Consider the following 20,846-nt stretch of genomic DNA (forward strand, 5'->3'; position numbering starts at 1 on the left):
GAATCGGTACTTCCAGGCTCGAAAGGTGTCCCCAATGCATGACACTATTCCTCTATTTATAGTCGTGAGGTGCAACTTCGTATGAAATTACAAACATACCCACAAATCTTATACACATGACTAGTTACATGGCCGTGCATTGCGACAGGAGTAAAAAATAGATACAGATCGACAGACATCACTATGATATACAAAATCCAGACAAGTACATAGCTTCTGTTCATAATCATTTGTGATGGACGTCAAATACCAAAATCGACTATAGGAAATGTTGGGTCCATTTCCCTTTCACAAACTATGTCCTAACAAAGTTTCAAGTCACATACACTGCATGAGAATACCACAGAAAAAGATGGTACAAGCATTATGTCATTGTAGACCTTATACTCGGACAAGAACATCACAAGAGAAGCAGAACAAAGCTACACGGCCAAGATCCAGAAGTAGACAATCCTCGTCAGGCTTCCACCAGAAAGCTGATCACTATACCAAACTTTTAATTCTCCGTATCATCGTTCTCCTCTTCCACTTGATCGACAACGCGAGCATCCAACTTAACGCTCGCTGCCTTGACCAGCAGGTTTGCACCTTCTTGAATCAAGCCCTGCAGGCTGCAGCTCCCTTTTGCTCAAACCTGTCCACAAAATCATCAAAGCGCTCGCATGACAGATAATTTCATTAGGTGATTTAATTAGAATATTCTCAAAGCACATTCTATTCCTTGATTTCCAGATGGCCCAACATATGGCCAAAACAGCCATGATATGAACATGTTTGGTTTGTGGCACAAGCATCTCCAACCACAAGCTTCGTTTGGTAGTGCACCCTGCAAAGGCCAAATCATTTTCGTGAGCAAGGAATATGAGCAGCAGAGTTCAGCTGTGGGCCTGTGGCCAGAATAGCTGTTTATTACTTCTGGCTGTCAAGCCACATCTCAGTGGGCAACGTTTCCCCGGGGTAGACGTGCAGAAGGAAACGACCGAAGATGCTCTTCACCATCGTCGGTTCATCGTTGCAGAAAGATTTTATGATGGCGTGAGCAGCAAATCCTAGGGTGAAGAGGCCGTGCAGGATTGGACGGGTGAACCTGCAAAAGCTCCTGTTAGACAGAATCTCCAGTAAAGAACCATGCATGGAAAGCCGAGTCCAGGCAAAGGAGGGATCTTGCGGCTTTTGTCAGATCATTTAAAAAATAAACAGAACACAAACATTTCACTGGGAGCGTCGAAACATGTAAACTAAACAGAACACAAAGTTATGAGAAATTTCACTGGGATTCTAGTTCGTATCAGAATGAAGGAAAAGGACTCAGAACCTAAATTTCACACTAGCATCCTGGCATCAACGAATCTTTCAGTTTTTTATTGAAAGCTCCAAACGAATCTCACTGTGTCCGGTAAGTGCTAACCATGGACTATCGTAGAACACTGGTTGCCGAGATTCAAGAAATCACTCGGAACCTAAATTTCATGGCATCAAGGAATCCTTCATTTTCGTCTAAAACATCTAAACCAATTTCAGTGCATGTGCGAATGATAAGTGCTAGCCGTGAACTACAATGTGCATCACTTGTTTCTTTATTAAAGAAAAGAAAATAAAAAAGTTGGAAATTGGTTGCCCCTTTTTATTCAGAGGTAAGGATGTGAGTTAATACAGCAAGTGAGAGCTGGAATCCTACTATTAATAGTCCATGTAATACTTTTAGGTAATTAGTTACCTGGTTCTGAGATTATCTACATTCCTACAAATGCTTAACTTGGACAAGTGCTAAGAAAGAAGAGGCTGAAAGCTTGAAACTGAGAGGCTTCTCAGTCCAACATCTACCCCAAATACTTCCTCGATGTCAAATATGACTATAAATACAATGATAGAATAGCATTCTGATGAGGCATACCCAGCAAGCTGTGCAATATCTGGGTCTGAATGCAAAGGATTGTAATCCCCAAATGGCCTATATAACAATGCCTGATTAAAAAAGAGAGAAAGAATTAGGCTTTGCATAACAACATTCATGTTTACAAACTGAGAAACTAATTTCGTTTGCGAAAAATAGAACTTGTTCTCTTGGGTCTTGGTTAAATAATTCAGAATTTAGAACACTTGAATTGTACTATGAATGATGCCAGTAGGAAGGACACATTAATTAATCAAAACGACCTATAAAAAGTTGTAATCACATTGGCACAGTGCGAAACATGAGTTGTGCCTTATTAGCAACAAATACCAGATATTGCAGTGTTGTACAAGCAAATAAAGTAACATGCCTGGGATTGCTTTGTCTGGTCGTCGCATACTGCAGAAGGTGCCGAATTTGGAATAGAAATGCGAGAAACTTGATTAGCAGGATAGGTAGCATATGAGTATGGCCGTGAAGAGTCTGAAAACCCTCCAGCACCACGCAAGTAGATAGTACTCCTGCATTACACACTAAGATAACTGCATTGCTCTTTTTTGTAGCATAGTGTTTGATTGGGAGTCTGAAATAAAATGGGCACCATACTGACCTGTTCATGCATAAAATTTCCCCCGACTCTTTGAGCTAGAGAAATTATTGACAGCAAATAAGGTAAAGGAAAGAAATTATTATACAGTGCTTTGTTAGCTTACAATTAATTGATACATCTTTTCTAGTCAGCTAGAAGGGTGTTCTCTAGCTCATATTGAAGAGAAAGCAAGTCAGATTGAAGTGTTGATATCTGCTGAACCAATGCATGTGGTGACATGTATGTTGGTATGTTGCTTGGACATCTACAAAAAGAATAAGTGATGTTAGGAATATGAGAATAAAATACTCATATAGATAAGTAGAGTTGCCCACTTACTTGAGTGAAAACATAGGAGATCTCGCACTGCATGGAGGAAAGTGTCACGATCATCTATAGCTCCTTGTTCTCGCACATGCTTGACGTCTCGGAAGAACTTGAGCACAAAGTGCAGCCTGCAACATCACTAAAAATGGCATAAAGTTTCCGGTCTCCAAACGAAACATATGAAAATCCAGGCGCATCTAGCACCACCACTAAACAAAATTCCACAGCAATGGTGTGTCTCCATGGCCTAAACTGAAACACCAGAATTTCTTATCTTGGAATTATAAACTGCTTTTACTGTAGTACCCATCACCATACATCAACCAAGCTCAGTAACAATAAAAGATGGGTGCAATTATTAAGAACCACAAAAACATAAAAAACCAATGTGCAATGTATACCTTCTTGAATAGTATTAGTTGATTGCTGCTTTTGCAGAGAAAAACAACGACCAAAACCACAAGAAAAAGATGAATACAGACCAAGGAAATTTTTGAAACATTGAATCATTTGCTCGTGATTTTATTTACATATATAAATAATAGTGATTAGAGACTAAATACTGCAACATATTTGAAACAAGTAAACTGATTCAACATCAATTATAGCCATTCAAAATTTAGTTTATTTCATCATACCATATCTTGAGTGCATAATCACTTAATCTCACTATGATGGAGTTACGAATGCCTTCTTCTCCCGATCTCAGATGTCAGAAATCTGCCAGAATTGCTAGTGCACATCCAGAAAAAGATGTGGTATGAACTTAAGTCCTTATTTTTGAACGTGTATGAACTTAAGTCCGAAGATTCATAGAAGTAGCAAAGCAACCTTCTTTGCGGCAGTAAGCTCTCGGTTAATTCCTCCTTGAGGATGTCAAAAACAAAATCCAATGGTTTCAGTTGTGAACACAAACCAGCGTTTGACTCTTAACGACAACATTAATGTGGTCGAGCGCATTATGTACCTGCAAATGTGGTACACTGTGAAACTGATCTCGGTTAATTCCTCCTTCGAGATGCAGTAAATAGACCGCCAACCATGGCAGTGCATCTTAAATCCAGTCAAGATATCCTCTATAACTGATCCATAATTCCAGCCAATCTGCAAGATACATTGATCTACTTAGTACAATACATCTTTTTAGAGTGATCAAAAGTCTCTAAATCAGGTTATATGGTATATATGCCTCTTTTCCCCCAATCAGTCATGTTTTCATAGCCTCAACTGACAACATGTATAGCTTCCTTCAGAAGAGAAGCTAGATCCCACCATTCCCAAGAAGTGTTGATGCTTGCAACCAAAACAGAAGGCTGCCCAAATTTAATTTTCTAGTTGCTATTGCATTGTCATTTATCGGGTGCTCCAAGTGCAACCAAAACAGACCCGATAACTAAGTTTGCAATCTAAATAGAAAGAGAATGAGTGAAGCTCATACGTACCCAACCAGGACATGGAGGCTTTGACCATAGCAAGTCACGAACGCTGCCAACTCCTGCGGGATCTGCAACGCCTCGTCCAGGGTCGCGACGCGCACGCGCCTTTTAGGGCCTAAGGTCTGCACCAGCGTACTCTCTAGGAAGATGAGTTTGGGGACGGGTGATGGGGGCTGGCGGCGTCGCCGGAGTCGAAGAAGGCCAGCTTGTGCTGGCCACGAGGTGCTCCACTGCACAAAAAACCCTCTTTTAGTGGACTGTAACCTATAATTCCAATTCCAACTTGAATACCTCTCACTGACACTACCAACTTCCACTTGCATGTTCACATCGACCACCCGCAGGTGATAGCCACAACTACCAAACAAAGGAAAAACGCCTCTTTTTTATCAATTTGTCTTTAACAACCTAAATATATTTGGAAATTCGGATAGCCACTCTTCATACTCTCTAGCGAAATCCAAATCAAACAAAGAGGTCGATCCTATACATACACAAGACTGCAACCACTGAAACCTTTGCCTACTACTGTTGACAAAACCCAAATTTCGCCAAAAATATGCTCCAAATATAGTGCCCTCCTACATCCCCAAGAACATGAACAACAAAGGCGAGAATCGCACCAGCTTGTCCATCTCCTTTAGCCCCTGCCCATACGAGAGTCCATTCAAAATCCCCTTGAGAATTGCTCATTACCAGCACAATGAAACACATTAGCAAGATATGAGTAAGTAACGAAAGGAAGCCACGAGGGATTGGGAGGCATTTTTCTTGCCAGGAAGAAGCCGCACCTCAGAGGCGGTCGATGGCGGAGAGGCATTTTCTCAGCAGGAAGAAGCCACAGCTCGGAGGCAGCCGATGGCGAAGAGCTCGAACCAACCAGTCATTGTCTGACAAACTGACTTCACACAAGATTACACACAATAGGTTGGCATTTTGACATATCACCTTTGATTTGAATTAACATTACTGTATCTTGTCTGGCATACTTGATCCGAAATGGCTGTGTGTGGAAGCTATTGTCGACGTCATCTATTTTCCAAATGCCTAATGCATCATCCACACCAACATCAGAAGCTACACAATCCACCTACCATGTCATTATCTATTAGCTAAAAGATTGACAGCTACAGAGGACTTAAAAAAGAATCCCATGATCAGCAGCGACCAAAATTCCTTGAGATACTTATTTAATTTACAACAAAGCAATATATATAAACACATGTCGGGAGGGCAGAAAGATAAACACTACAACACTGTCATAGAAGTTAACGAGATGATCTAGTGCAAATATGTTCACATTCACCATAAGCACCATAACAAAAGGTTTGACAGGAGCTCCCTCATGATCATACTTTAGTTGTGTTTTCGCTTTTCCGTAGTTCATCATCACCACTTTATCACAAAATGGAAATGTATCCTTGGGCTTGCACATTTTGACTACTATTGAGGTGACATTGAAAGGAAACAGACAATTATACATACATTGTTAGATATGCTCTAAGTAACACATGGCAAGTATAGGAACAAGGAGATATTATTCATGACACGCTTGCACAGTTATGTTCCATATCCAGCTACGCAACAAATTTCTTGATGTTAATGTTATCAAAGTAGAATTAGACGGAAACAACAAAGATGGTACAATAGTCTCTGGACACAAGGTACTTCTGAAACCTAAAAAGTGAAAAATCATAACGTTTCCTCCCATATAAATATGTAAGTTTCTGTTTTCAGTATCCTATAGTCCTGATAGGATCTGGTACTACTGCAGACAACAATCAAGCAGTTACCGGCTGAATGCTAGCATATGAACAAAACTAAATATTCGCTTTCAATGTAAGCACATCTTGAAATGATGGATATGGGACCAGAAGACTGGATCACGCTATTCAGTGCCCATAGAGATGCACACCTTCATATTGCACGACCTTGGCAGTTGAAGCCGGTGCTTTGTTGCCACCTTCCTCCCACATTGCACTAATCTTCATCTGACCTCCCATCTCTCGCTGCTTTGCCCTGCTGCTGTCGTCGCTCGGCTTCGGCGGCGGCGCCCATGCCGTCGTCCCCTTCGGCGGTGTTCCTGCACGAGCCACCAGCAATAGTCAGACGTCGGTCCAAGTCGAACCATCACGGCTCATCACATCGGCACCTTAAAACAGGGGAGAGCACACGAACAACAATACCTACACAATGCACAAGCGACAGGCAAGCCCACCATGCCTCCACCAACGATAGCAACGTCATCGGGCGGATCCTTTAGGGCAGCAACCTTCTCGGCATGATCCTACACGTTAATTGAGAGAAAGTGAGTAGCAGGGAACATGTTGAAACCGTAAATCCGCGCAGAGCAATCACAGGTGGGCACCCCAAACGACGCTATTCCCCTGGAGGCCTAAACCCTACAAGGCAACGGGAGGCAGAGTGTTCGGGGTGAGTACCTGCGGGTTGGGCGTCCCGCTAAACCAAAAAGTATGGCGATGAAGGAGCGCTCGAGATCCTGGGAAGGTAGCTGCGCGAAGGGGGACATGGGCATTGATGGCCGCCTCGCAGCGGGTCAGGGCAGTGGATCGAAGGCGCGAGGGGGAGCTGAGCGAAGGGGAGGAGGGCGTTGATGGCAGCTTTGTAGCAGATCACGGGATCTAGGAGGGGAGTAGGGCGTTGATGGCGGCAACAGATCACGGCGGACATCACCGAGTCGCGCACATCCGCGGCGGAGAGAGTTTGGCAAGGCCAGGACGCGATCAACACGCGAGTGAGCCATGACAAAAACCAATCGCGGATTGGATCCGAGCAGACACATCACGCATTTAGGGTGGTAGAGGCGTAGTGTACCCTGGCGTTGATGAACTCCTTGAAAGTCGCCTAGAGGGGGGGTGAATAGGCAAATCTGAAATTTACAAACTTAAGCACACACTACAAGCCGAGGTTAGCGTTAGAAATATAAACGAGTCCGAAAGAGAGGGCGAAAAAAATTCACAAGCAAATAAGGCGGATGACATGGTGATTTGTTTTACCAAGGTTCGGTTCTTGCAAACCTACTCCCCGTTGAGGTGGTCACAAAGACCGGGTCTCTTTCAACCCTTTCCCTCTCTCAAACGGTCACTTAGACCGAGTGAGCCTTTCTCTTCAATCAAATGGGACACTAAGTCCACTACAAGGACCACCACAACTTGGTGTCTCTTGTTTTGATTACAAGTGAGTTGAACACAAGAAAGAAGGAAGAAGAAAAGCAATCCAAGTGCAAGAACTCAAATGAACATAGTTGTCTCTCTCACTAGTCACTATTTGATTGGAATGATCTTTGGACTTGGGAGAGGATTTGATCTCTTGTTTGTGTCTTTGAATGAAGTCTAGAGCTCTTGTATGAGGTTTGAAGGCTGAAAACTTGGATGCATTGAAGTGTGGTGGTTGGGGGGGTATTTATAGCCCCAACCACCAAAATAACCGTTGGTGGAGGCTACTGTCGTATGGCACACCGGACAGTCCGGTGCGCCATCGGACACTGTCCGGTGCGCCAGCCACGTCACACGGCCGTTGGGTTCTGACCGTTGGAGCTTCTGACAGGTGGGCCACCAGACAGTCTGGTGGTGCACCGGACAGTCACTATTCACTGTCCGGTGCGCCTTCTGGCGCTGCTCTGACTTCTGCGCGCGTAGGCGCGCACTGTTCACTTTTACTGTTCCGTTGCAGACGACCATTGGCGCTGTGTAGCCGTTACTCCGCTGGCACACTAGACAGTCTGGTGCTGCACCGGACAGTCCGGTGAATTATAGCGGAGCGGCTCCCAGAATTCCCGAAGGTGGCAAGTTCGGAGTTGGGTTCCCTGATGCACCGGATCATTCCGGTGCGCCAGACCAGGGCACACTTCGGTAGTCTTTTACTCTTTTTATTTGAACCCTTTCTTGGTCTTTTTATTGGTTTGTTGTGAACCTTTGGCACCTGTAGAACTCATAATCTAGAGCAAACTAGTTAGTCCAATTAATTTGTGTTGGGCAATTCAACCACCAAAATTCATATAGGAAAATGTGTAAGCCTATTTCCCTTTCAATCTCCCCATTTTTGGTGATTGATGCCAACACAAACCAAAGCAAATGTAGAAATGCAGAATTGAACTAGTTTGCATAAGGTAAGTGCAAAGGTTGCTTGTAATGAAACCAATAATTATTTCTACTAGATATGCATGGATGGTGTCACACCCGGTTTTAGAAGGCAAACCGAATGCGAACCATGTACGTGCCAGGATCAGCAATTCACGTACACAGCAGTTACATATCATGGACATCATCACACAGTGCTCAAATAGTATTAAAAAGGGAAATAATAGTCGATTACATCATATGTCTGAGACATCCACATAGTCTTTACAATAAATCAAAGTGCGGAAAAGAAACATAGATAAACGCGGCCTTCACAGGCAGCTGACTGGGGGTTGCCGCTAACCCACGCCTAGAACTCGTCGTAGTCTTGGAACTCTTGGAAGTCTCCTTCCACAGCTTCATCTTCTCCTGAGCAGTGGTTGCAATGCTGACAACCTAGGGATGGGGGGGTTTGGTGTGTAGAGCAAGGGTGAGTACACATCAACATACTCAGCAAGCGTCCTGTTTGGCTGTAGTGGACTAGCTTTATGTGGGGATAAGTCAAGCAGTTGCTTTTAGTTGGTCAGATTATTATTTACTAGTAGAAAGCCAGGTTTTAGCATTAACCCAAGTTATTAGCCCGATGTACCCTTTCCAAACGGAAATAATACCACTTACCAGCACCATAGACATAACCAAAACCATCAGTCTCATTGCCACCTGTAAACCAAAGTGTCTCTGATCAAGTACCACTAATCACTGGAGCTCCCTTGGCCGCTCATAACCACGAGCATGGCTGATATATCAGTTTTCAAACACTCTGCAGAGGTTGTGCACTTTACCCACAAGCCGTGATTCCCTTTCTGCCCAGAGATCATGACTCTCCATTGATCACTACCAAGGTGACCCAGTAGGGCATCACTACGTAGCCTTTACAAAGATTCCCCGGGGCTGTAGCCACCCGTTAGGTTTCCTAAATGCACCGCACTCCTCCCCAAGGGGCGAACCCAAACTTGGCAGAGCGAGCCGCATACACCGAGCCCCATTGACGGCACAACGGCTAAGCGAACTACACCCCGGATCCTCTAATTATTCAGCTAAGGGCACCCCATTCCACCCTCATGGTTGCATTGTTTTCCCGGGCGGTCATCCAAAGAACAGGTCCTTACAGAGAGGCACTCGAGAAACCGCTCGAGCCCCCTTAAAGGCCACAAGTATAACATCATAATAAAGGAGGGGAAAACAGCGTATCATAGATAATCTCATCATGTTCATTGATTATAGTTGAGCAATAGCATAAACCTAAACAATAATAATCTAACCCAAATAGGTAAACAAGGACATGGATAACAAAAGCTAGTCAATCCTTAGGCATAAATGTGTAATGCGGGAGGTGAATTAAAGAATGAATAGGACAGAGATAGGTCAAGGGACACTTGCCTCCACCAACCGACTGCTGCTCAGGGGCTTCTCCTGCGAGTTCTTCGGGCTCCTCGACCGAATCGTTCTCTATGCGATTGCAAGCATACATACATCCATCCATTCAAATTAGGAAACAAATAGTACACCATACAAGAGAACAAATAAAGTAAATATGCATAGAATATCACATACGATAATGAATTTACCATGGTTAGAAAGAGGCGGGGAAAGGTCTCGCGAGGGTTAAAGCTTATGCTCGAGGTGCACTACGGGTAGACGAATAACTACATGTTACGTACTCTAATTCTACTTAGCTTCAATAATAAGGATTAGCTACATGCACTAGTGTAAACGTGACCACTTTTAGTAGATTAACATTAAATGAGATAGACGATTAGCTATACAAATTAACTAACGTAACTAATTTCTAAATTAAGACTCCTATCTTATTAATATAAACAACAAGATTAGCGCGCATAAGATACGGGGGGTAGACGGGGCGTCTGGGGGGTAGACGATCGTATCGCGGACGCGACAGGGCGCTATGCGTCGCGTCGCGGGCACGATGAGCTACGCCAAGGCGCTGCGCGGGCACGCGCACTCACAAAGCCACGCTTAACGTGCCGCGAACGAGTCGCGCATGCGTCGGGGCCGCGCGCTGGCCGAGCTCGAGGCCGCGCGCCAAAGGCACGCTGGGCCGAGCTCGAGGCCGCACCGGGGCCATCACGACACGAGCAAGGCACACCGGCGGCACGCCGGGGCGGGCGGGCGAACACGGGCGACGGCGAGGGCGGTCGGGCCGGGCGCGGGGCTCGCCGGGGACGAGCGCGACGGGGGCGGCCGAGCCGGGCGCGGGCGCCATGGCCGGGGACGGGTGGGGCGGCTCGACGGAGAGGCGTCCGAGCACGGGGGCGGGCGGGCTCGCCGAGGGGCGGCCGAGCCGGGGCACGGGGCGGGCGGGCTCGCCGGAGGGCGGCCGAGCCGAGGCACGGGGCGGGCGGGCTCGCCGGGGGCGGCCGAGGCGAGGGCGGGGAAGGTGTGGGGCGGCTCGTCAGAGGGGACCGAGCACGGGGGCGGCCGAGCCGAGGCACGGTGGGGCCGAGCTCGCCGGGGGGCGGCCGAGCCGGGACCGGGCGGGGTCGGGGCAGAGCGGGGCGGGGCGGCCTTGCCGCGGCGAGGGGTGGACGCGGGCCCGGGGTGGCGCGCCGGGGAGCGGCGCCGGCGGGGGGGAAGGGGGAAGGGAGGGGAGGGGGGCCTCATCGAGGTGGGGGCGGCCGGCGGCGGCGCTGGGGAAGGGGCGGCGGCGGCGCTAGGGCGGCGGCGGCGGTTAGGGTTAGGGAGAGGGAGAGAGGGAGGGAGGATGACGGGCGGGGCCCACGGGGAGGGAAATTTTGGGGAAAAAAGGGGGGGAGGGGGCGGCTGGGCCACTTGGGCCCAAAGGGGGGAGGGGGCGGGCGCGGTTGGGCCGGCCGGGACGGCCCACGGCGGGGGGAGGGAATGGGGGAAGGGGGGGGGCGGCTGGGCCGCCAGCTGGGCCGGCGCGAAGGGGGAGGGGGGGGGCGGTTGGGCCAAAATGGGGAAAGGGGTGAGAGAGAAAAAGAAAAGGTTTTTTCTTTTTCCTATTTTCCATTTTCTATATCCCCTATTTCTTATATGCCTAATTCTCCAATTCACCCAACCACAAATAAAAAGGGTGCATAATCCGGCTTGATGCAACAACCAAAAATAGTTCTAGGTTTTGCTTACACAAGATATCGAGCTAATTCTCGCTATAACTTTGGAAAAGATCAAGGTTTAGTGAGGGGAAAAGGGAAAAGGAAAGGGTAACGCCTGAATTTGGTGTGAGAAAAGAAGAAAAAATTCTACCCCCAAATTCAGGGCATTACAAACCTATCCCCCTTAAAAGAATCTCGCCCTCGAGATTCAGGGTATGCTAGCAAAGAGCTCAGGGTATTTAGCCATCAGATCATCTTCACGCTCCCAGGTTGCTTCTTCCTCAGAGTGGTGATTCCATCTGACTTTGCACATTCTGATGGTCTTCCTTCGAGTGACTCTATCTGCGGTTTCAAGGATCTGCGCTGGCTTCTCTGTGTAGGTCAAGTCCTCCTAGACTTCAAGACCTTCCACTGGCAACTGCTCTTCCAGCACACGCAAGCACTTCTTCAATTGAGACACATGAAAGACATCATGCACAGCAGACAAATTCTCTGGCAAACTGAGCTGATAGGCCACTTCTCCACACCTTGAGAGAATTTGGTACGGATCAATGTAGCGGGGTGCTAGCTTGCCTTTGACTCCGAATCTTCTGACTCCTCTGATCGGTGACACTTTCAGATAGACGAAGTCTCCGACTTCGAAACTCAACTCTCTTCTTCTTGTGTCTGCATAACTTCGCTGTCTTGACTGCGCTATCTTCAGATTCTCTCGAACCATCTTGATGTTCTCTTCGGCTTCAAGCAGAATGTCTGGCCCGAACACTTGCTTTTCTCCAGGCTGATCCCATTGCAACGGAGTTCTACAACTCCTTCCATAAAGCGCCTGAAATGGTGACATCTTCAAACTGGCCTGGTAACTGTTGTTACAGGAAAACTCTGCATAAGGCAATCTCTTGTCCCATCCGGACTGGTCTTGCAACGCACATGCTCTCAACATGTCTTCAAGAACTTGGTTGGTCCTTTCAGTCTGACCATCTGTCTGCGGATGATATGCTGAACTGAAATTCAGATGTGTGCCCAAGGCTTCATGCAGCTGCTGCCAGAAATGAGAGGTGAACTGCGTTCCTCTGTCTGACACTATCTTCTTTGGCACACCATGAAGACAAACAATCCGAGACATATACAACTCTGCCAATACTGCACTGATGTAGTTGGTCTTGACAGGTATGAAGTGGGCTGACTTGGTCAAGCGGTCCACTACTACCCAAATGGAATCGTAGCCGACTCGAGTGCGAGGCAATCCGACTATGAAATCCATACCGATTTCATCCCATTTCCACTGAGGGATTTGCAACGGTTGCAACAATCCAGCTGGTCTCTGGTGCTCTGCCTTAATTCTTCGACAACTATCACACATAGCCACATGCTCTGCGATTTCCCTCTTCATTCTGTACCACCAGAATTTCTTCTTCAGATCCTGATACATCTTCTCACTGCCAGGGTGAATCGAATAGGTTGTCTCATGGGCTTCCTTGAGGATCAACTCCCGAATGGATTGGACATTGGGAACACACAAGCGGTCTTTAAACCATATCACACCTTCTGCATCTTCCCGAAAATCTTTGCCTCTGCCATCTAGAATCAGTCGCCGGATCTCACTGATCTTCTCATCATTCTTCTGTGCTTCTTTGATTTCCCGCTCCAGGGTAGGTTCCAACTCAACGGTGACTCCTCACGAATTGTTCAGAAATCCGAGACTCAACTTGTCAAACTCCTTGGCCAACTCATAAGGCATCGGACGAGCGACCATCAGATTGATCTGACTCTTCCTCCTCAAAGCATCTGCCACTACGTTCGCTTTGCCTGGATGGTAATGGATCTCCAACTCATAGTCTTTGATCAGCTCTAACCATCTTCGTTGCCTCATATTCAGCTCTGACTGAGTGAATATGTACTTCAGACTCTTGTGGTCTGTGTAAACATCGCATTTCTGTCCATACAGATAGTGCCTCCATGTCTTCAGTGCGTGAACCACTGCTGCCAACTCTAGATCATGGATTGGGTAATTCTTCTCATGAACCTTCAGTTGTCGGGACGAGTAAGCTACAACTCTTCCCTCTTGCATCAACACACATCCCAAACCAGTGTAACAAGAATCACAATACACCGAGAAGGGCTTGTGCACATCAGGCAAGACTATAACAGGCGATGTAGTCAACTTCTTTTTCAGCGCTTCGAAGGCCTCTTGACATTTCTGGGTCCACTTGAACTCAACTTTGTTGCCTAGCAACGCTGTCATTGGTTTCGCAATCTTCGAAAACCCTTCAATGAATCGCCGATAATATCCGGCCATTCCAATGAAACTCTTGATTCCTCGAGCATCTGTTGGCGCTTTCCAGTTCAGAATGTCTGCCACTTTCTTCGGATCCACAGCCAATCCTTCTTTGTTGATTATGTGACCCAAGAACAGGACTTCACTGATCCAGAACTCGCACTTGCTTAACTTTGCATACAGCTGGTGCTCTCGCAATCTCTACAATACCATTCTCAAATGATCTGCGTGCTCTTCTTCGCTTTGAGAATAAATCAGAATGTCATCAATGAATACCACCACAAACTTGTCGAGATAATCCATGAATACACTGTTCATCAAGTTCATGAAGAAGGCTGGCGCATTGGTCAAACCAAAAGACATCACAGTGAACTCATTGAGAGCACCTAGAGGGGGGGGGGGGGGGGGTGAATAGGTGATCCTGTGAAACTTGAAAACTTAAGCCACAAAACTTGGTTAATCGTTAGCACAATAATTGCCAAGTGGCTAGAGAGGAGTCAAAACACAATAACCACAAGAAATCAATCACAGAGATGGCACGGTGGTTATCCTGTGGTTCGGCCAAGACCAACGCTTGCCTACTCCACGTTGTGGCGTCCCAATGGACGAGGGTTGCAACCAACCCCTCTCAAGCGGTCCAAAGACCCACTTGAATACCACGGTGTTTTGCTTGCTTTTTCTCAATCCCGTTTGTGAGGAATCTCCACAACTTGGAGCCTCTCGCCCTTACACTTTAAGAACACAAAGAAACACGGAGCAAGAGAGGGATCAGCAACGCACTCAAGACAAGAAATCACAGCAACACCACGCACACAAGTCGCAATGAGAGCTCACAACACAACTCAATGAGTTCACCACTCAACTAGAGCTCTAATTGCTATCGCAAAGAATCAAAGGCGCGGAATCGATGTCTTGGTGCTTAGGAATGTTGTAGGAATGCTTGGTATTCTCCTCCATGCGCCTAGGGGTCCCTTTTATAGCCCCAAGGCAGCTAGGAGCCGTTGAGAGCAATCTAGGAAGGCTGATCTTGCCTTCTGTCGACTGGCGCACCGGACAGTCCGGTGCACACCGGACACTGTCCGGTGCCCGATTTCCTTCCATAAATGGCACAGTCGACCGTTGGCAGCCTGAGAGCCGTTGGCGCACCGGACAGACCGGTGCCCCCTTCTAGCCGTTGGCTCGGCCACGTGTCCCGCGCAGATCGTGCGGCCGACCGTTGGCCCTGCCGACCGTTGGCTCACCGGACAGTCCGGTGCACACCGGACAGTCCGGTGAATTATAGCCGTACGTCGACGATGAATTCCCGAGAGCGACGAGTTCGCCTGTGAGCAGCCCACCGGACAGTCCAGTGCACCACCGGACAGTCCGGTGAATTATAGTCGTACACCGCCGTCGAAGTCCCGAGAGCAGCCTTTTCCCTCGAGCCAGCCTGGCGCACCGGACACTGTCCGGTGCACCACTGGTCAGTCCGGTGCACCCAGACTGAGCAGACTTTGGCTGCTCGAGCCATCTCTTCTCCAACTCGATTTTTTCTGTTTCCAGCACTTAGACACAATACATTAGTCCATAAAACAATGTACTAAGTCTGAGAAACATACCTTTATTCTTGATTTGTACTTTGTCCACCTTTTTACAATTAGGCACTTGTGTTGGACACTAAATCACCAAAATACTCAGAAATGGCCCAAGGGCACATTTCCCTTTCAATCTCCCCCTTTTTGGTGATTTATGCCAACACAACATAAAGCAAGTAGAACAAGTACAAAATCAATTCAAATAAGAACTCAAATTGTTTTGATTCAAATTTGACATGTATGGATCACTCTTTGCCACCACTTGGTTTGTTTTTGCAAATCAAACTCAAATTTCTATCTCTAAGTCAAACATACATGTTAAGACATAAAGAGAGTCATTCCAAGAGAAATTGATTCAAGATTTCAAAAACTCCCCCTTTTTCCCATAATCAATACTTCTCCCCACAAGAAGCCAACTTTTGACAAGAGAGACAACAAAAGAGTTTTGACAAACCAAAAGCTCTATTCTACTATTTTCAAAATCTCTCAAGTGGTAGCTGATCCATTTATCGCTTTAGCCTTTATTTTCTCCCCCTTTGGCATCAAGCACCAAAACGGGATCAATCTTGGCCCCTTAACCCCATTGCCTCACCAAAAACTTCAAATAAGAACACATAGGCAATAAGAGTATAAAGATGAACTTGGAAAATTTACTCTTTTCATCAGAGTGCAGTGGAAGTCTTGCATGGTCCAAGTCCACCCTTTCCCTTTCAATCCTCCTTTGAGACTAAAACAACCAAACTCAAGTACATGGTTAGTCTCAAAGGGTTAAGTTGTAGCACAGCTCCCCCTAAATATGTGCATCACTTGCAAAAAGGACTTGTAAGGTCCAGGGAGTGTTTGTACAACTTGAGCACCACAATAAGCAACAATATGCAGAATGAACATGATCAAAGGCATAAACACATGTATGCTATAATTCAATCCAAGTTCCGCGAATCTAAGATATTGAGCTCACTACGCAGCCTGCAAAAGGTCTTCTCATCTAGAGGCTTGGTAAAGATATCGGCTAGCTGGTTCTCGGTGCTAACATGAAACACTTCGATATCCCCCTTTTGCTGGTGGTCTCTCAAAAAGTGATGCCGGATGTCAATGTGCTTTGTGCGGCTGTGCTCAACAGGATTTTCCGCTATTCGGATAGCACTCTCATTGTCACATAGGAGTGGGACTTTGCTCAGATTGTAGCCAAAGTCCCGGAGGGTTTGCCTCATCCAAAGTAGTTGCGCGCAACACTGTCCTGCGGCAACGTACTCGACCTCAGCGGTGGATAGGGCAACAGAGGTTTGTTTCTTAGAGTTCCATGACACCAGGGACCTTCCTAAGAATTGGCACATCCCCGATGTACTCTTCCTATCGACCTTACATCCAGCATAGTCGGAATCTGAGTACCCAATCAAGTCAAAGTTAGACCCCTTTGGATACCAGATCCCGAAGCAAGGCGTAGCGACTAAATATCTAAGAATTCGCTTCACAGCCACTAAGTGACACTCCTTAGGATCGGATTGAAATCTAGCATACATGCATACGCTAAGCATAATATCCGGTCTACTAGCACATAAATAAAGCAAAGAACCTATCATGGACCGGTATGCTTTTTGATCAACGGACTTACCTCCTTTGTTGAGGTCGGTGTGTCCGTCAGTTCCCATCGGCGTCTTTGCGGGCTTGGCGTCCTTCATCCCAAACCGCTTTAGCAAGTCTTGCGTGTACTTCGTTTGGGAGATGAAAGTGCCATCCTTGAGTTGCTTCACTTGGAACCCAAGGAAGTAGTTCAACTCGCCCATCATCGACATCTCGAATTTCTGCGTCATAACCCTGCTAAACTCTTCATAAGACTTTTGATTAGTAGAACCAAATATTATGTCATCGACATAAATTTGGCACACAAAAAGATCACCATCGCACGTCTTAGCAATTAAAAAGTCTCTAAGGCATTCATACCATGCTCTTGGGGCTTGCTTAAGTCCATAGAGCGCCTTAGAGAGCTTACACACGTGGTCGGGGTACCGTTCATCCTCGAAGCCAGGGGGTTGCTCCACGTACATGTAGCATCCCAAAAATCCTAACCCAGGTTTGAAACCCTAATCTACCCCTTTCCCCTCCCTTCATCCTTTAATTCCAATACCTCCACTAGTTTTCTTTCATCATATGCATACATTTTGTTTGATCACAAAGCACCTCACTTAGATTCTATTTTCTAAACACTTAGAGTATTCACAAAGTATTTTTTGTTCAAAGAAAAAGGGGCAAAATGGGAAATAGAAATTAGAAAGTAAAAAGAAAAAGGGAAAAAGCTCTCTCCTCCCCTGCTGGACCGAATCCCGGCCCAAGCCCGCGACCTCTCCCTCCCCACGCGCCCGCATTCGGCCCAACTCCGGCCTGCTTCCGCTCGCGCGACAGCCACTCCACACCTCGCCCTCTCTCTCGCTGACAAGGCGTCCCCACCCGTCAGCCACCCGCTCTCTCTCGCTCGCTCGCTCCGTCTGACCAAGCGACCCCACGGGTCAGCTGCTTCGTCGTCCGTCCGCCGTCCCCTCGCCGAAGTCACCTCCGGCCGTCGCCTCCGTCCTCCCCTCTGCCATCCTGCCGCACAGGGAAGTTTGGCACCGCTCCGTCCTCCTCCCCTTGACCAGCGTCCTCACCGGTGCCACCTCGCCGTAGCGTCCCCTCGGGAGCTGTGCGCCATTTATGGCGGCACTGGGAAGCTCGCCGGAGTCAGGGAGCTCCACCGCCCCCCCTTCCCCCGCGCGCCTATAAAAAGCTCCCCCCGAGCTCCTTCTTCCTCGCACCAGCTTCGGCCATCCCCCTCCTCCCCTTCCCTGAGCTCAATTCACAAGGCGCCGGCGTCATCTTCCTCTCCGGTGAGTCTTTTCCTTCTCCTCCCTCTCCTTCTCTGTTGGTCCGGCAAGGAATTGAGTGAGCCGAGTAGCTCCCTCGCGTAGCCACGAACCCGAAGCGCCACTTTCCAGCCCCCGTTCCCCACCCAGAGCCCACCGGCGGCGATCCCCGCCGCGGAACTCCGCCCCCTCCCCGTGGGCAGCCCCCTCCCGACCCCCTCTGGCCAAATTGAACCTACCATAAGAATCGCCAACTGCCGCCGTGCTAAACCACCTGCTCACTGTCCAAAAACCGGGCCACCGGCGGCGAACCGCCGCCGAGCCCACCGGCGGCCGGGTCCTCCCCCGCGGACGGCCGGTTCATCCCCCCCGTCAACCTGACGCCGTTCTCTCCCCCCTCCCGTTCTCTCTGGCACGTGGGGCTCGCGGCGACGCCGTCACCTTCGCGCGCCCGCGTCGTCCCTTGCCCTGGGCCGCAACTGGGCCGGCGCATTCGCGCCCGCGCGCGCTCGCGCCTGGCTGGGCCAGATTCCTTCCACCCGGCCCACCAGAGCTGAAACCCTTTTTCTTTTTCCTTTTTCAGCATTTTCCTCCTTTAATTAGTCTCCTCAATATTTTATGCACTAAAAATTATCAAAAATAATTTCTAAGGTCACATGCAATAATGATGTTAGAAAATGACACACTATAATTTGTGAATCCTTGTTGATGTATTGTTTTATTGCCTGTTTTCCTAGAGGAAGCGGGGACCGTTAATCCGGAACCCGTAGCCCCGGAAGAGGGACCAGAGCCCGAACTTCCGGAAGTAGATCTTCTGTGCCAGGAGAGCTTCGACGAAGGCAAGTCCATCCTTCCCTTGATGCATAAATTACCTATTCTCTCTACCACCGCCTAGGTCAGGAATCATGGGGGAACATTGCATTGTGAGTGAGAGATGGCCCGCATTAACATATTATTTCCGGTTACGAAATGTGGATCTGGAAGTAGGGCAAAGTGTTTCTCCAAATAAAACCTATTTTTGAAAAGTTATGCGATGAAGGGTACTCACCCTCATCACCTTGAGAGTGGGATGATCAGGGACTCCCTGGTTTAGGGGAGGGCCTAAGGTGTTGGCTCAGCTGGTTTAGGCATGAGCAGAAGGATTGTCCCCTCATATAAGGACCGGCTTGTCATTTTCACTACCTGTACTCCTTTATCGTACAACCACTCGAGACTGTGTGGGCAGTCACTTGATCCGAACTCGTGCGGTCCAACCCCAGGGTTAAGAAGGCTGGGGAGCACCGGGAGGATAAGGAGGGGGAAAGTTTTGTCCGGTTTGGACATGGTGGTGGCCTGACTCCTTCCGGATAACCGTTAAGGTTAGGACGTACGGGTAAGGAAAGAGATCCGGCATTCGGGTCTCGCGACGGTGAGATCGCAGAAACTGGGCTAGTGGGTAAAGTGTACCCCTCTGCGCAGAGTTAAAACCTATTCGAATAGTCCGTGTCCACTGGTATGGATGAGTCCGGTATGGTATGACAATTAGAACTTTCTCTATGAATTTCAAGAAAAGGGGGAATGTGTGAATGAGTAGGTGTTAAGGAAGAACTAAGGCCACGGGAGCGGGAAGCTCAGTGGCGGTTGAGTTTTTGGTTACTTTTAAGACCATGGGGTAAACCTTCAAGCAACTGCCTTTCTCTAAGAAAATGATGAGTGACATCAACTCCACCAAATTGAGCATGTACATCATAGGTCTCTTTCTCTCTACGGGAGCGGGGTGGGCTTGCGGAATACCTAGTGTATTCACCCAGATTTATTTATGTTTTTTAGCAGCCGAGGACTTCTTTTCTGCTATGCTTGATTAAGAGGGCTGTGTCTGCACCCAGTTCTGCCTGTGGCTTGGGCTAGTGTATTTTCCTACTGCGTTTCTCTATTTGGCTCTCTCGAGCTTGTACCCCGGTATTGTAATAAATTTATCTAAACTCTGTACTATTTGAAGTAAGGAATGTGTTTACTAGCCTCCTGGGACTAGTAATTGTTTCACATTTGAGTCCCAAAGGATCGGGACGCTTCAGGTGGTATCAGAGCCATAGGACTGGCCGTAGGTCGCAGCCCTGACCCTAAAACTTACCTTAAAAAGAAAATACCTCTTACCTCAAGAAAAGTTTTCTCTTCCCTTCCCCGGTTTTAACAAGACCCTTCTTTTCCTATTCCAGATGGAGGACTCTCTGGCCATTAAGTCATCCTACTGCTCAGAAGTGGAAGGGTTCCCACGCCTCTTGCGAAGCTGTGCGCTCCGCATGGGGATCCGCAAGAAGCCGGAATACGTCTGGACGGAGCATATCGAGGGCGGAATGATGAGATGCTCTATGGCAGTCTACCTGGGGGAAAGCCAAAGCTATCCAAACCAACGTTCCTTCCAAGTCACTTTTACCAGAGTCCATTTCCTAGATGCTTGCCAAAATGTCGCCCGAAAAGCCCTCCGACAACTGTGTCAGAACTACAACAAAGTAATCATTGAAACCCCCCTTCGCTACTTTCCACCCAGCAACAAGAATACCCCCACCTGGAGGAAAAGACTTCAGGCCCTATCAGGAGGAGATCCTATTGAGAATGATCCCACCATTGTCTACATGGCTGGATACCTTCATACCCTTGATAACCAATATGATGACCTCGTCCTCCACTGCACCTCCCTAACCTCCCGGGTGGAAAGCCTGGA

The 20,846-nt window shown here is 47.8% G+C and overlaps 1 protein-coding gene and 1 pseudogene across 1 annotated transcript; both read right to left on the reverse strand.

The window, feature by feature from the left end:
- Nucleotides 1–554: 554 nt before the first annotated feature.
- LOC109942761 (enoyl-CoA hydratase 2, peroxisomal) lies at nucleotides 555–2,601 on the reverse strand. The gene is made up of 6 exons (XM_020545286.1): nucleotides 2,505–2,601; nucleotides 2,265–2,415; nucleotides 1,895–1,965; nucleotides 914–1,087; nucleotides 789–826; nucleotides 555–634 (listed from the first exon to the last, which is right to left on the reverse strand). The coding sequence occupies exons 1-6, from the start codon at nucleotides 2,510–2,512 to the stop codon at nucleotides 555–557; spliced, it is 522 nt and encodes a 173-aa protein (XP_020400875.1). The 5' UTR covers nucleotides 2,513–2,601.
- Nucleotides 2,602–5,038: 2,437 nt separating this feature from the next.
- LOC103642309 (uncharacterized) overlaps nucleotides 5,039–20,846 on the reverse strand; it is a 59,807-nt pseudogene continuing 43,999 nt past the window's right edge.

This window comes from Zea mays, chromosome 10 (genome assembly GCF_902167145.1).
Source record: "Zea mays cultivar B73 chromosome 10, Zm-B73-REFERENCE-NAM-5.0, whole genome shotgun sequence".
NCBI classification, from domain to species: Eukaryota; Viridiplantae; Streptophyta; class Magnoliopsida; order Poales; family Poaceae; genus Zea; species Zea mays.